This window comes from Oncorhynchus masou, chromosome 24 (genome assembly GCF_036934945.1).
Source record: "Oncorhynchus masou masou isolate Uvic2021 chromosome 24, UVic_Omas_1.1, whole genome shotgun sequence".
In the NCBI taxonomy this organism is placed as follows: Eukaryota; Metazoa; Chordata; class Actinopteri; order Salmoniformes; family Salmonidae; genus Oncorhynchus; species Oncorhynchus masou.
This window is the reverse complement of record NC_088235.1, coordinates 110681121-110699453: the sequence shown is the minus strand read 5'-3', so window position 1 is coordinate 110699453 and position 18333 is coordinate 110681121. Positions and strand designations below refer to the sequence as shown.

At 45.6% G+C, this 18333-nt stretch overlaps 1 protein-coding gene across 3 annotated transcripts in view; it reads right to left on the bottom strand.

Moving 5' to 3' along the window:
- The window catches only part of rxrgb (retinoid X receptor, gamma b), a 125280-nt gene that overhangs the window by 41300 nt on the left and 65647 nt on the right, over positions 1-18333 (bottom strand). For all 3 annotated transcript variants that reach the window (XM_064936145.1, XM_064936143.1, XM_064936144.1), the window contains exon 2: positions 5199-5428. In XM_064936145.1, the coding sequence (XP_064792217.1) occupies positions 5199-5428 (230 nt within the window). The remainder of the gene's footprint in view (positions 1-5198; positions 5429-18333) is intronic.

The following is an 18333-nucleotide window of genomic DNA, read 5'->3' as shown; positions in this document are numbered from 1 at the left end:
TATTACTACTAGCTATAAACTATTACTACTAGCTATAAACTATTACTACTAGCTATAAACTATTACTACTAGATATAAACTATTACTACTAGATATAAACTATTACTACTAACTACTACTAGCTATAAACTAGTACTACTAGATATAAACTATTACCACTAGCTATAAACTATTACTACTAGATATAAACTATTACTACTAGCTATAAACTATTACTACTAGCTATAAACTATTACTACTAGATATAAACTATTACTACTAGCTATAACAGGCTAAACGTATTACTACTAGCTATAAACTATTACTACTAGATATAAACTATTACTACTAGATATAAAATATTACTACTAGATATAAACTATTACTACTAGCTATAAACTATTACTACTAGATATAAACTATTACTACGGGCTACTACTAGCTATAAACTATTACTACTAGATGTAAACTATTACTACTAGCTATAAACTATTACTACTAGCTATAAACTATTACTACTAGATATAAACTATTACTACTAGCTACTACTAGCTATAAACTATTACTACTAGATATAAACTATTACTACTAGCTATAAACTATTACTACTAGCTATAAACTATTACTACTAGATATAAACTATTACTACTAGATATAAACTATTACTACGAGCTACTACTAGCTATAAACTATTACTACTAGCTATAAACTATTACTACTAGCTATAAACTATTACTACTAGATATAAACTATTACCACTAGCTACTACTAGCTATAAACTATTACTACTAGCTATAAACTATTACTACTAGCTATAAACTATTACTACTAGATATAAACTATTACCACTAGCTACTACTAGATATAAACTATTACTACGAGCTACTACTAGCTATAAACTATTACTACTAGCTATAAACTATTACTACTAGATATAAACTATTACTACTAGCTATAACAGGCTAAATGTATTACTACTAGATATAAACTATTACTTCTAGATATAAACTATTACTACTAGCTATAAACTATTACTACTAGCTATAAACTATTACTACTAGCTATAACAGGCTAAACGTATTACTACTAGCTATAAACTATTACTACTTGATATAAACTATTACTACTAGATATAAACTATTACTACTAGCTATAAACTATTACTACTAGCTATAAACTATTACTACTAGCTATAAACTATTACTACTAGATATAAACTATTACTACTAGCTATAACAGGCTAAACGTATTACTACTAGCTATAACAGGCTAAACGTATTACTTAGCTCATGCTTTGATTGAGACCTTTATCTTACACGCCATATGCAATATATATATGTAATATATATATATATATATATATATATATATATATATATATATATATATATATATATATATATATTTAAACAGCGAAAAAATAAACGTCCTTTTTTCAGGACCCTGTCTTGATCATTCGTAAAAATCCAAATAACTGCCTAGAAGGCCAGCATCCCAGAGTCGCCTCTTCACTGTTGACGTTGAGACTGGTGTTTTGCGGGTACTATTTAATGAAGCTGCCAGTTGAGGACTTGTGATGCATCTGTTTCTCAAACTAGACACTCTAATGTACTTGTCATCTTGCTCAGTTGTGCACCGGGGCCTCCCACTCCTCTTTCTATTCTGGTTAGAGACAGTTTGCACTGTTCTGTGAAGGGAGAAGTACACAGCATTGTACGAAACCTTCAGTTTATTGGTCATTTCTCGCATGGAATACTTTCTCAGAACAAGACCAGACTGACGAGTTTCAGAAGAAAGTTCTTAGTTTCTGGCCATTTTGAGCCTGTAATCAAACCCACAAATGCTGACGCTCCAGGTACTCAACTAGTCTAAAGAAGGCCAATTTTATTGTTTAATTCATCAGCACAACAGTTTTCAGCTGTGCTAACATAATTGCAAAAGGGTTTTCTAATGATCAATTAGCCTTTTAAAATGATAAACTTGGATTAGCTAACACAACGTGCCATTGGAACACAGGAGTGATGGTTGCTGATAATGGGCCTCTGTACGCCTATGTAGATATTCCATAGAAAATCAGCCGTTTCCAGCTACAATGGTCATTGACAACATTAACCCTGTCTACACTGTATTTCTGATCAATTTGATGTTCTTTTAAATGGACAATTTTTTTCTTTTTTTTCTTTCAAAAAGAAGGACATTTCTAAGTGACCACAATCTTTTGAACGGTAGTGTGTATATCAGCACATTCTTAATTTACTTTAGATATAAAGGCTTAGACTCCAGGAGGCTTAGACATAATCTCCATCAGCACCAATTGAGACCCGCAATTGAGTAAAACGCTCAGTTGGGCATGAGTCCTAAAACAAACCTTTCAAAACAATATTGTGAGGAAACATGCAATAGCTTAGTGCACCATCCTGAATGGAGAAACAAATGCATCCATCCATAGCTCACAGTCTCCCTCAGACCCAGATCCGTCCTACCGCTCTAGTAGAGGATATCCTCTCCTCTATAGCATACAGTTCTGGCTTTGTCCCCCCCCCCCAAAAAAAAACATTTTGTACTATTTTTTTTTTTGTAAACTCAGATTACCCTTATCTAATATTAGGTTTTGGTTGAAGATCTGTTAACATTCAGTATATATTTTTTTAGATAAAATCAGAAAAGGGGGCAAACACTGTTTGACGGCACTGTATCTCCCCCTTTCAAATAATCTCTAAGACAAGGCTCGATTATTAGTGTAACAACGGCAGCCATTGGCTTCAGATAGTGAAACATGGCCTAAACACAAAAGCACTTACAGATGATGGAGCATTGTCAGAAGGGCTGACTTTCACAACCCTTATCTGCTGTGTCGTTTATATAACAGAGCACTTAGACAGAATTCCTATAGGATGTTGTAGTTCATTGTGTGAGACGGTAAGCTAGCGTCCTTACGGTGGGTATTGTTGCTTATTGTTTATGTCAGTGAAGCTTTATCCATTGTTGTGAATGATGGTGTAATAACCTATAGATGGGAGGATGAAAGAGCAGCGGAGAGGGAGAAAACTGAGAGAGATGGTCTTTCTTTTGGCAATTACTGCTATAATCCATTCAAGGGCTGATGCTAACACTGAGAAGGCACACACACACACACACACACACACACACACACACACACACACACACACACACACACACACACACACACACACACACACACACACACACACACACACACACACACACACACACACACACACACACACACACTGCGTCCCACTTGGATAGTCTGCCCAGCCTGTTTGACCCACAACAAGCCACTAAGAGCTGACCTTTAGGCTAAAGGTTTATAGGTCAAGCAGAGGGCAGAGGAAAGGTGGTGGATTACAGTAGTGTCGTGTCCTCACCAGATATTGGATACGGCTAACCTTCACACTGAGTATCCAACAGGCATGTAAAAACCACACACTTAGAAAGCAAAATGACTGTCCTTGATTCAGTCCTTGAGCAGAATAAAGTACATTACATGCAGTACACATTGAATGAACATCTGGCCACCAACTGAAGGAATCTACTGTAATACCCATCATATCGAAGTAAACTTGGGAGTCGCGCGATGATCCTCACACTATCTCGTGAAACCATGCAGTTTATTAGGCTACTGATTATAATTTATGATGAACTTCTCAGGGTGGTGAAAGTGCACGGTGAGGATCTTCTCAGGGTGGTGAAAGTGCACGGTGATGAACTTCACAGGGTGGTGAAAGTGCACGGTGATGAACTTCACAGGGTGGTGAAAGTGCACGGTGATGAACTTCACAGGGTGGTGAAAGTGCACGGTGATGAACTTCACAGGGTGGTGAAAGTGCACGGTGATGAACTTCACAGGGTGGTGAAAGTGCACGGTGAGGAACTTCACAGGGTGGTGAAAGTGCACGGTGAGGAACTTCACAGGGTGGTGAAAGTGCACGGTGAGGAACTTCACAGGGTGGTGAAAGTGCACGGTGATGAACTTCACAGGGTGGTGAAAGTGCACGGTGATGAACTTCACAGGGTGGTGAAAGTGCACGGTGATGAACTTCACAGGGTGGTGAAAGTGCACGGTGAGGAACTTCACAGGGTGGTGAAAGTGCACGGTGATGAACTTCACAGGGTGGTGAAAGTGCACGGTGATGAGCTTCACAGGGTGGTGAAAGTGCACGGTGATGAGCTTCACAGGGTGGTGAAAGTGCACAGTGATGAACTTCACAGGGTGGTGAAACTGCACGGTGAGGAACTTGATGGTCCTTTCCCATAAACATCGAGGGTCTTATTCTGGTGACATGATGCTTGACGGCAGTTTGACAAAGAAAAACATTCTCTTATCTATAATAATCTCATCGTGTAGACTAGCCCACCTGCACTGTATCTGCGAGCCTTTGGCTAGAGGGCTCGTGCCAAGACCAGAGTAGGCACATGTAACGGATGTGAAATGGCTAGCGAGTTAGCGGTGGTGCGCGCTAAATAGCGTTTCAATCGGTGACGTCACTTGCTCAGAGACCTTGAAGTAGCGGCTTTTGTGGAGCGATGTGCAACGATGCTTCGTGGGTGACTGTTGTTGATGTGTGCAGAGGGTCCCTGGTTCGCGCCCGGGTCGGGGCGAGGGGACGGTCAAAAGTTATACTGTTCCACACATTTGCTATTTAATAAAAAAAAATGTTTTTGCGACAAAACTATCAGTAAGAGTTGAAAATGTGACGGAAACACATTGAATGTTACATTTTTATTCAGTACATGAAAACCTAAGAGGGAAAGGTACTATGTCGTCACACACTGTCAGTTTGTGGAAGCACACCAGGTGGTGGGAAACATTAGCATGTTTTCTTTATACAGATTTTTTTATATTATTATTTTATTATATTATTATATAAACATTAGCAGATTTTTTTTTTTTTTACTAGGCAAGTCAGTTAGGAACAAATTCTTATTTTCAATGACGGCCTGGGAACAGTGGGTTAACTGCCTGTTCAGGGGCAGAACGACAGATTTGTACCTTGCCAGCTCGGGGGTTTGAACATGCAACCTTTTGGTTACTAGTCCAATGCTCTAACCACTAGGCCACCGCATTAAAAAAAATTTTGCCAATTGGAGGGAAATCTAGCTATTGAGATAAAAATCAATTGTTGTGGATGATCGGAGTCAGCAACATTAGATGTTTTCAGATCTCACAAGTTGAGTGAAGCTAAGTGGCACCACACCTCTCTCATCTGTGGACTGTGGAGCGATCCGAAGTTGATCCCTGGCGTGGAGGGTGCGCCCAGGGAGGACGTGATGACGGAGTAGGGCGACGCCAGGCCGTTCATGGGCGCGCCCAGGGTGCTCATTGGGGATGGAAGGGTCCTGGAAGTGCTGATGACGGAGGGGTGCCCCACCATGCCACCCATTGGAGGGCCATGGGAGAGGGGCATGCTCATCGACCCTTGGGAATCTGTGGGGATGAGTCAAAGAGACAGGGTTAGAGACAGACAGAGCAGAGTCTAAACAGAACAGTTCTCCATAGCAGACACATCACATGCTGTAGAACCACAGCTGTTTGGCTGCTAATCCTGCTTCTGTACGCCAGAGAAGAGATGTTGTGCAACTTCCTCTTTAGCCAGAAAACTATAGCCCCTACTCTCCTTCTGTAATGGACTACAGACCCTACTCCTCTCCTTCTGTAATGGACTACAGCCCCCACCCCTCTCCTTCTGTAATGGACTACAGACCCTACTCCTCTCCTTCTGTAATGGACTACAGCCCCCACTCCTCTCCTTCTGTAATGGACTACAGACCCCACCCCTCTCCTTCTGTAATGGACTATAACCCCCACTCCTCTCCTTCTGTAATGGACTACAGACCCCACTCCTCTCCTTCTGTAATGGACTACAGACCCCACCCCTCTCCTTCTGTAATGGACTACAGACCCCACCCCTCTCCTTCTGTAATGTACTACAGACCCTACTCCTCTCCTTCTGTAATGGACTACAGACCCCACCCCTCTCCTTCTGTAATGGACTACAGACCCCACCCCTCTCCTTCTGTAATGGACTACAGACCCCACTCCTCTCCTTCTGTAATGGACTATAACCCCCACCCCTCTCCTTCTGTAATGGACTACAGACCCCACCCCTCTCCTTCTGTAATGGACTACAGACCCCACTCCTCTCCTTCTGTAATGGACTATAACCCCCACCCCTCTCCTTCTGTAATGGACTACAGACCCCACTCCTCTCCTTCTGTAATGGACTACAGACCCCACCCCTCTCCTTCTGTAATGGACTACAGACCCCACCCCTCTCCTTCTGTAATAGACTACAGACCCCACTCCTCTCCTTCTGTAATGGACTACAGACCCTACTCCTCTCCTTCTGTAATGGACTACAGCCCCCACCCCTCTCCTTCTGTAATGGACTACAGACCCCACCCCTCTCCTTCTGTAATGGACTACAGACCCCACTCCTCTCCTTCTGTAATGGACTACAGACCCCACTCCTCTCCTTCTGTAATGGACTACAGACCCCACTCCTCTCCTTCTGTAATGGACTACAGACCCCACCCCTCTCCTTCTGTAATGGACTACAGACCCCACTCCTCTCCTTCTGTAATGGACTACAGACCCCACTCCTCTCCTTCTGTAATGGACTACAGACCCCACCCCTCTCCGTTTGTAATGGACTACAGACCCCACTCCTCTCCTTCTGTAATAGACTACAGACCCCACTCCTCTCCTTCTGTAATGGACTACAGACCCCACTCCTCTCCTTCTGTAATGGACTATAACCCCCACCCCTCTCCTTCTGTAATGGACTACAGACCCCACTCTTCTCCTTCTGTAATGGACTACAGACCCCACCCCTCTCCTTCTGTAATGGACTACAGACCCCACTCCTCTCCTTCTGTAATGTACTACAGACCCCACTCCTCTCCTTCTGTAATGTACTACAGACCCCACCCCTCTCCTTCTGTAATGGACTACAGACCCCACTCCTCTCCTTCTGTAATAGACTACAGACCCCACTCCTCTCCTTCTGTAATGTACTACAGACCCCACTCCTCTCCTTCTGTAATGGACTACAGACCCCACTCCTCTCCTTCTGTAATAGACTACAGACCCCACTCCTCTCCTTCTGTAATGGACTACAGACCCCACCCCTCTCCTTCTGTAATGGACTACAGACCCCACTCCTCTCCTTCTGTAATGTACTACAGACCCCACTCCTCTCCTTCTGTAATGTACTACAGACCCCACCCCTCTCCTTCTGTAATAGACTACAGACCCCACTCCTCTCCTTCTGTAATGGACTACAGACCCCACCCCCTCTCCTTCTGTAATGGACTACAGACCCCACTCCTCTCCTTCTGTAATGTACTACAGACCCCACCCCTCTCCTTCTGTAATGGACTACAGACCCCACCCCTCTCCTTCTGTAATGGACTACAGACCCCACTCCTCTCCTTCTGTAATGTATGGGCTCTCTCAAGAAGATAAACAGACAAACAGACACAGACAGACACATATTTAGGCGTCTTTCCAGCTGGCCCGGCTGGATATGAGAGAAGAGATGTTTAGGAGCTACAGTATATTGGGACTGATTATTATCGTCCCAGCCCTACATTAAGAGTGACCCGTTTCAATAAGCCAGGCGTATGTCGGACGTAGCTACCTCACAGGAGAGGCATTTCAAATGATACTTTTTTGTTTGTTTGTTTAATCAAAATGCGTTTTTATTTAGGCAGAAATGCCTTCTGAAACATGTGAACTTTCATGTGCCTTAAAATAACAAACTTGTATGTCATCTGTAAATACGAATAAATTATTAAATTACGAGTCTAGCTGGTTTAGCCACCCACGGAAAAAGACAGGAACCTTCCCGCGAGCCATGATTGGCTGAGATAATGGGTGGGCTTGATGAACATGACGAGAGATGAGTTCTGATTGGTCTGCCATGTAGCGGGGTCTGTAGTCCTGTGTGGCTCAGTCGGTAGAGCATGGCGCTTGCAACGCCAAGCGTCGTGGGTTCGATTCCCGCTGGGGCCACCCATATGTAAAAGTAGTGGCCCCAGCCGACTTGTAAGTCGCTTTGGACAAAAGCGTCTGCTAAATGGGATTTATTATATTATATTATTGAACTGCACAGTATGCATAGATAACCCTTGCTACCGCGGCTTTTTGAAAGATACTGTATAACGTTAGGCATGGATAACTGCAAAAGTGTTACTACTGCTATCAACGACATTGCTGCACAAAATTTAGCGGGTGCTATCGACAAAGATCAGTGGGGAAAAGTTGTGATCAGTGTGTACTGTAGCTATGGGTTGGATGTATGGTTTATTGTTTAGCTAGCTAGCTACATGTCTAAACAAAATACTCCACTTCGCAAGGGAATGATTACATGACTCAAGTTAGCCAGGTGTGTCTGGTCATCTACTGTAATTCATGAACATCTCTAGACAATAGTGACCCATCCACTTAGCTAGATTTTTACCTTTATTTAACTAGGCAACTCAGTTAAGAACAAATTCTTATTTACAATAACAGGCCTAGGAACAGTGGGTTGACTGCCTGTTCAGGGGCAGAATGACAGATTTGTACCTTGTCAGCTCAGGGATTCAAACTTCCAACCTTTAGGTTACTAGTCCAACGCTCTAACCACTAGGCTACCCTTCTGCCCCAGATGTGTCTGGGTGTGGTTATAGCATTTCCTTCACATTGACCCATCAAGTTAGACAAGTGTGTCTGGTAAGCGTCATCTAATAATTATAAAATATTTATACAATATTTGTACCTGTAAACTTTCAAAGTCAGTTTAGGATATATGCCAAGGACTAGACAAAGTGTATTTTTACATGGAGTTTTTCCCTTATTGTAGGCTACTACTTTAAACCACTTTTAGTCTTGAAATATTTGGTTGTTTACTACATTACCTTCCTCACTCTGTTTAGCACATGGCCTCACATGTGAATCCTTAAAGAGATGGGCGGGGCGAAGGCTTAAGAGGGTGTGAACCATGCTGAATGGGCGGGGCTAAAGGCTTAAGAGGGCGTGAACGATGCTGAATAGGTGTAGACAAAGAAGACAAAGAAGAGCTGTCCAGTAGCTGTACCAAAACATTCAAAGGCACTTTTCTCAAAAGTGGGGTTACAAGTTTATCAACTTTCAAAGCAGAATAACTTTCCCATTGTTCCTCAACTGTAGTGAATGATACACCATTTTCTAGCTCCGAGTGTCTACTTTTATCCAATGTAAAAAATAAAAAACACTGTTTCAAATGATGCTACATAAGAGCGAAAAGAGACAGTCGGTCATATATGCAGTACACTTCAACGGCTCTCAATGGTCCCTGTGGCCCAAAACGAGCCAACTGTCTCTCCAGTCTTGGGAAGATAAAATAGCTGTTTGAGCAGCAGGGACTTCCTGAGCAGTATACAACAAGCATAGCCAGTCTGGCCCCGACCCATTACAAAACTATCACTTCTCATTTGACACACAGTCAGCTGGTGAGATTCCTAAAAGAAAAGGGGTGGCTGAGGTTAGCATGCTCTGAGGGGGGAATGCTGTTTGTGTGTGTGTGTGTGCGTGCGTGTGCGTGTGTGTGTGTGTGTGTGCGTGTGTGTGTGTGCGTGCCTATGTGTGTGTGTTTGCGTGCATGCGTGTGCGTGTGTGTGCGTGCGTGTGTGTGTGCCTATGTGTGTGTGTTTGCGTGCGTGTGCGTGTGTGTGCGTGTGTGTGTGGCAAGAAGCCAGCAGTGCCACCAGAGGATGCGTAAATGGAAAGGCCTGTGGTGGTTGACGGGGTCCCTGCCGGACCTGTTCCAACTCCACCATCTGACCCAGCCAAACGCTATTCTACGTAAATCTACAGACATTCCGGAATGTATGTTTGTGTACTTCTCACACTCACATTCTTTAAAGGAGGAACAGAACTTGGGAAAGACCATTGCAGACTGCTGTAAGACCGACTCCATTACACAGGGAAATCAAACAGACAGAGGAGCTCTGTTTACCTTTGACCCCATGCTGTTGCGACTCAAAGGTCACCTGTTGCCAAATCCCTCCCGACCAAGTTCAAAAGAGATTATATCAGTATCCCAAGGTCACATAGATTATTAGGAGACAACGCTGGCACACAGGTACAGTTAGGCTGCTGCTGCTGCTTCCCATGAAACTCAGACAGGAAAACAAACACTGGCGTATGTAATACATCACAATAACCATAATGCTGAGGTGACAGCACTGTTCAGATCTATATCATTATACAGTATAACACATGCCAGGCCATAATCACGTCATGTACACATCCATATTCAAATTAGTATATTACCTCAAAACAGAATGGATACACTTGAGAGGAAAATACAAAATGGTCATATTTATGACGTTGACTTGATGAGAACCGATACATGGTGAAAAAGAGATGGTTACATTCAGAGAGCTACAGTAAGAACATACAGATGGCTACATTCAGAGAGTTACAGTAAGAACATACAGATGGCTACATTCAGAGACAGCTACAGTAAGAACATACAGATGGCTACATTCAGAGACAGCTACAGTAAGAACATACAGATGGCTACATTCAGAGAGCTACAGTAAGAACATACAGATGGCTACATTCAGAGAGTTACAGTAAGAACATACAGATGGCTACATTCAGAGAGTTACAGTAAGAACATACAGATGGCTACATTCAGAGACAGCTACAGTAAGAACATACAGATGGCTACATTCAGAGACAGCTACAGTAAGAACATACAGATGGCTACATTCAGAGACAGCTACAGTAAGAACATACAGATGGCTACATTCAGAGACAGCTACAGTAAGAACATACAGATGGCTACATTCAGAGACAGCTACAGTAAGAACATACAGATGGCTACATTCAGAGAGCTACAGTAAGAACATACAGATGGCTACATTCAGAGACAGCTACAGTAAGAACATACAGATGGCTACATTCAGAGACAGCTACAGTAAGAACATACAGATGGCTACATTCAGAGACAGCTACAGTAAGAACATACAGATGGCTACATTCAGAGAGTTACAGTAAGAACATACAGATGGCTACATTCAGAGACAGCTACAGTAAGAACATACAGATGGCTACATTCAGAGACAGCTACAGTAAGAACATACAGATGGCTACATTCAGAGACAGCTACGGTAAGAACATACAGATGGCTACATTCAGAGAGCTACAGTAAGAACATACAGATGGCTACATTCAGAGACAGCTACAGTAAGAACATACAGATGGCTACATTCAGAGACAGCTACAGTAAGAACATACAGATGGCTACATTCAGAGACAGCTACAGTAAGAACATACAGATGGCTACATTCAGAGAGTTACAGTAAGAACATACAGATGGCTACATTCAGAGACAGCTACAGTAAGAACATACAGATGGCTACATTCAGAGACAGCTACGGTAAGAACATACAGATGGCTACATTCAGAGAGCTACAGTAAGAACATACAGATGGCTACATTCAGAGACAGCTACAGTAAGAACATACAGATGGCTACATTCAGAGACAGCTACAGTAAGAACATACAGATGGCTACATTCAGAGACAGCTACAGTAAGAACATACAGATGGCTACATTCAGAGAGCTACAGTAAGAACATACAGATGGCTACATTCAGAGACAGCTACAGTAAGAACATACAGATGGCTACATTCAGAGACAGCTACAGTAAGAACATACAGATGGCTACATTCAGAGAGCTACAGTAAGAACAGATAGAGATGGCTACATTCAGAGAGCTACAGTAAGAACAGAAAGAGATGGCTACATTCAGAGAGCTACAGTAAGAACATACAGATGGCTACATTCAGAGACAGCTACAGTAAGAACATACAGATGGCTACATTAAGAGACAGCTACGGTAAGAACATACAGATGGCTACATTCAGAGAGCTACAGTAAGAACATACAGACGGCTACATTCAGAGAGCTACAGTAAGAACATACAGATGGCTACATTCAGAGACAGCTACAGTAAGAACATACAGATGGCTACATTCAGAGAGCTACAGTAAGAACATACAGATGGCTACATTCAGAGACAGCTACAGTAAGAACATACAGATGGCTACATTCAGAGACAGCTACAGTAAGAACATACAGATGGCTACATTCAGAGAGCTACAGTAAGAACAGATAGAGATGGCTACATTCAGAGAGCTACAGTAAGAACATACAGATGGCTACATTCAGAGACAGCTACAGTAAGAACATACAGATGGCTACATTCAGAGAGCTACAGTAAGAACATACAGATGGCTACATTCAGAGAGCTACAGTAAGAACATACAGATGGCTACATTCAGAGAGCTACAGTAAGAACATACAGATGGCTACATTTAGAGAGCTACAGTAAGAACATACAGATGGCTACATTCAGAGAGCTACAGTAAGAACATACAGATGGCTACATTCAGAGAGTTACATTAAGAACATACAGAGCCCATCTTTGCTCTCTCATAGCACACAAAAGACCATGCTGGAAGTCAACATAGTATCCCACTGATTTTTTTAGGGTGGATAAACCCAAACCACAAACCATTTAAATCTGTGGTAGTTAATTACAGGTTAGTGTGTACACACACACACACACACACACACACACACACACACACACACACACACACACACACACACACACACACACACACACACACACACACACACACACACACACACACACTGAGTGTACAAAACCCTAAGAACACCCCCTCTTCCACTTTAGCCTCAGAACAGCCTCAATTCGTCAGGTCATGGACTCTACAAGGTGTCGAAAGCGTTCCACAGGGACGCTGGCTCATGTTGACTCCAATGCTTCCCACAATTGTGTAAAGTTGGCTGGATGTCCTCTGGGTGGTGGACCATTCTTGATACACGGGAAACTGTTGAGCATGAAAAACCCAGCAGTGTTGCAGATCTTGACACAAACCGGTGTGCCTTACACCCACTACCAAACCCCGTTCAAACCGGTGTGCCTGACACCCACTACCAAACACCGTTCAAACCGGTGTGCCTGACACCCACTACCAAACCCCGTTCAAACCGGTGCGCCTGACACCCACTACCAAACCCCGTTCAAACCGGTGTGCCTGACACCCACTACCAAACACCGTTCAAACCGGTGCGCCTGACACCCACTACCAAACCCCGTTCAAACCGGTGTGCCTGACACCCACTACCAAACACCGTTCAAACCGGTGTGCCTGACACCCACTACCAAACCCTGTTCAAACCGGTGCGCCTGACACCCACTACCAAACCCTGTTCAAACCGGTGTGCCTGACACCCACTACCAAACCCTGTTCAAACCGGTGTGCCTGACACCCACTACCAAACCCTGTTCAAACCGGTGCGCCTGACACACACTACCAAACACCGTTCAAACCGGTGTGCCTGACACCCACTACCAAACCCTGTTCAAACCGGTGCGCCTGACACCCACTACCAAACCCTGTTCAAACCGGTGTGCCTGACACCCACTACCAAACCCTGTTCAAACCGGTGTGCCTGACACCCACTACCAAACCCCGTTCAAACCGGTGTGCCTGACACCCACTACCAAACCCTGTTCAAACCGGTGTGCCTGACACCCACTACCAAACCCCGTTCAAACCGGTGCGCCTGACACCCACTACCAAACCCTGTTCAAACCGGTGTGCCTGACACCCACTACCAAACCCCGTTCAAACCGGTGCGCCTGACACCCACTACCAAACCCTGTTCAAACCGGTGCGCCTGACACCCACTACCAAACCCTGTTCAAACCGGTGCGCCTGACACCCACTACCAAACCCTGTTCAAACCGGTGTGCCTGACACCCACTACCAAACCCTGTTCAAACCGGTGTGCCTGACACCCACTACCAAACCCCGTTCAAACCGGTGTGCCTGACACCCACTACCAAACCCTGTTCAAACCGGTGTGCCTGACACCCACTACCAAACCCTGTTCAAACCGGTGCGCCTGACACCCACTACCAAACCCTGTTCAAACCGGTGCGCCTGACACCCACTACCAAACCCTGTTCAAACCGGTGTGCCTGACACCCACTACCAAACCCTGTTCAAACCGGTGTGCCTGACACCCACTACCAAACCCTGTTCAAACCGGTGCGCCTGACACCCACTACCAAACCCTGTTCAAACCGGTGCGCCTGACACCCACTACCAAACCCTGTTCAAACCGGTGTGCCTGACACCCACTACCAAACCCTGTTCAAACCGGTGTGCCTGACACCCACTACCAAACCCTGTTCAAACCGGTGCGCCTGACACACACTACCAAACACCGTTCAAACCGGTGTGCCTGACACCCACTACCAAACCCTGTTCAAACCGGTGCGCCTGACACCCACTACCAAACCCTGTTCAAACCGGTGTGCCTGACACCCACTACCAAACCCTGTTCAAACCGGTGTGCCTGACACCCACTACCAAACCCGTTCAAACCGGTGTGCCTGACACCCACTACCAAACCCTGTTCAAACCGGTGTGCCTGACACCCACTACCAAACCCCGTTCAAACCGGTGCGCCTGACACCCACTACCAAACCCTGTTCAAACCGGTGTGCCTGACACCCACTACCAAACCCCGTTCAAACCGGTGCGCCTGACACCCACTACCAAACCCTGTTCAAACCGGTGCGCCTGACACCCACTACCAAACCCTGTTCAAACCGGTGCGCCTGACACCCACTACCAAACCCTGTTCAAACCGGTGTGCCTGACACCCACTACCAAACCCTGTTCAAACCGGTGTGCCTGACACCCACTACCAAACCCCGTTCAAACCGGTGTGCCTGACACCCACTACCAAACCCTGTTCAAACCGGTGTGCCTGACACCCACTACCAAACCCTGTTCAAACCGGTGCGCCTGACACCCACTACCAAACCCTGTTCAAACCGGTGCGCCTGACACCCACTACCAAACCCTGTTCAAACCGGTGTGCCTGACACCCACTACCAAACCCTGTTCAAACCGGTGTGCCTGACACCCACTACCAAACCCTGTTCAAACCGGTGTGCCTGACACCCACTACCAAACCCTGTTCAGGAACTTCAATCTGTTGTCTTGCCCATTCACCCTCTGAATGGCCCACATACACAAGCCCTAAGAATCCTTATTTCACCTGTCTCCTCCCTTCATCTACACTGATGGAAGTTGATTCAACAAGTGACATCAACAAGGGATCATAGCTTTCACCTGGTCAGTCTATTTCATGGACAGAGCAGGTGTTCTTAATGTTTTGTCCCCTCAGTGTATACTGAGCCCTCCAGTGTGTGGTAATTCAATAAACCAGTGGCCCACTAACTAATAATATCTACGGTCTGGAGATCAGGCTACTGGGAATAGGGGCGTGTGTGTGTGTGTGTGTGTGTGTGTGTGTGTGTGTGTGTGAGAGAGAGAGAGAGAGAGAGAGAGAGAGAGAGAGAGAGAGAGAGAGAGAGAGAGAGAGAGAGAGAGAGAGAGAGAGAGAGAGAGAGAGAGAGAGAGAGAGAGAGAGAGAGAGAGAGAGAGAAAGGGGTCTATCTGTAACAGAATGATACACACTTCAAAATCTATCAGATTATCTCTCCAGAGAGAAGTGTGTCCTCTAACGCGTGCGGCGATCTGCAGTGTGTTTTTACTGCTAAACAACTCACTGGAACCTGGTTCACTGCCCTGCGACTCTACTGCCAACAACTCACTGGAACCTGATTCACTGCCCTGAGACTCTACTGCTAAACAACTCACTGGAACCTGGTTCACTGCCCTGCGACTCTACTGCCAACAACTCACTGGAACCTGATTCACTGCCCTGAGACTCTACTGCCAACAACTCACTGGAACCTGGTTCACCGCCCTGAGACTCTACTTCCAAACAACTCACTGGAACCTGGTTCACTGCCCTGAGACTCTACTGCTAAACAACTCACTGGGACCTTGTTTACCACCCTGAGACTCTACTTCCAAACAACTCACTGGGACCTTGCTTACCGCTATGAGACTCTACTTCCAAACAACTCACTGGAACCTGGTTCACCGCCCTGAGACTCTACTTCCAAACAACTCACTGGAACCTGGTTCACTGCCCTGAGACTCTACTGCTAAACAACTCACTGGAACCTGGTTCACTGCCCTGAGACTCTACTGCCAACAACTCACTGGGACCTGGTTCACCGCCATGAGACTCTACTTCCAAACAACTCACTGGAACCTGGTTCACTGCCCTGATACTCTACTGCCAACAACTCACTGGGACCTGGTTCACCGCCATGAGACTCTACTTCCAAACAACTCACTGGAACCTGGTTCACTGCCCTGATACTCTACTGCCAACAACTCACTGGGACCTGGTTCACTGCCCTGAGACTCTACTTCCAAACAACTCACTGGGACCTGGTTCACTGCCCTGAGACTCTACTGCTAAACAACTCACTGGAACCTGGTTCACTGCCCTGAGACTCTACTGCTAAACAACTCACTGGAACCTGGTTCACTGCCCTGAGACTCTACTTCCAAACAACTCACTGGGACCTTGTTTACCACCCTGAGACTCTACTTCCAAACAACTCACTGGAACCTGGTTCACTGCCCTGAGACTCTACTGCTAAACAACTCACTGGGACCTTGTTTACCGCCCTGAGACTCTACTTCCAAACAACTCACTGGGACCTTGTTTACCGTTATGAGACGCTACTTCCAAACAACTCACTGGAACCTGGTTCACTGCCCTGAGACTCTACTGCCAACAACTCACTGGAACCTGGTTCACCGCCCTGAGACTCTACTTCCAAACAACTCACTGGAACCTGGTTCACTGCCCTGAGACTCTACTGCCAACAACTCACTGGGACCTGGTTCACCGCCCTGAGACTCTACTTCCAAACAACTCACTGGAACCTGGTTCACTGCCCTGATACTCTACTGCCAACAACTCACTGGGACCTGGTTCACTGCCCTGAGACTCTACTTCCAAACAACTCACTGGGACCTGGTTCACTGCCCTGAGACTCTACTGCTAAACAACTCACTGGGACCTTGTTTACCACCCTGAGACTCTACTTCCAAACAACTCACTGGGACCTTGCTTACCGCTATGAGACTCTACTTCCAAACAACTCACTGGAACCTGGTTCACCGCCCTGAGACTCTACTTCCAAACAACTCACTGGAACCTGGTTCACTGCCCTGAGACTCTACTGCTAAACAACTCACTGGAACCTGGTTCACTGCCCTGAGACTCTACTGCCAACAACTCACTGGGACCTGGTTCACCGCCATGAGACTCTACTTCCAAACAACTCACTGGAACCTGGTTCACTGCCCTGATACTCTACTGCCAACAACTCACTGGGACCTGGTTCACCGCCATGAGACTCTACTTCCAAACAACTCACTGGAACCTGGTTCACTGCCCTGATACTCTACTGCCAACAACTCACTGGGACCTGGTTCACTGCCCTGAGACTCTACTTCCAAACAACTCACTGGGACCTGGTTCACTGCCCTGAGACTCTACTGCTAAACAACTCACTGGAACCTGGTTCACTGCCCTGAGACTCTACTGCTAAACAACTCACTGGAACCTGGTTCACTGCCCTGAGACTCTACTTCCAAACAACTCACTGGGACCTTGTTTACCACCCTGAGACTCTACTTCCAAACAACTCACTGGAACCTGGTTCACTGCCCTGAGACTCTACTGCTAAACAACTCACTGGGACCTTGTTTACCGCCCTGAGACTCTACTTCCAAACAACTCACTGGGACCTTGTTTACCGTTATGAGACGCTACTTCCAAACAACTCACTGGAACCTGGTTCACTGCCCTGAGACTCTACTGCCAACAACTCACTGGAACCTGGTTCACCGCCCTGAGACTCTACTTCCAAACAACTCACTGGAACCTGGTTCACTGCCCTGAGACTCTACTGCCAACAACTCACTGGGACCTGGTTCACCGCCCTGAGACTCTACTTCCAAACAACTCACTGGAACCTGGTTCACTGCCCTGATACTCTACTGCCAACAACTCACTGGGACCTGGTTCACTGCCCTGAGACTCTACTTCCAAACAACTCACTGGGACCTGGTTCACTGCCCTGAGACTCTACTGCTAAACAACTCACTGGGACCTTGTTTACCACCCTGAGACTCTACTTCCAAACAACTCACTGGGACCTTGCTTACCGCTATGAGACTCTACTTCCAAACAACTCACTGGAACCTGGTTCACCGCCCTGAGACTCTACTTCCAAACAACTCACTGGAACCTGGTTCACTGCCCTGAGACTCTACTGCTAAACAACTCACTGGAACCTGGTTCACTGCCCT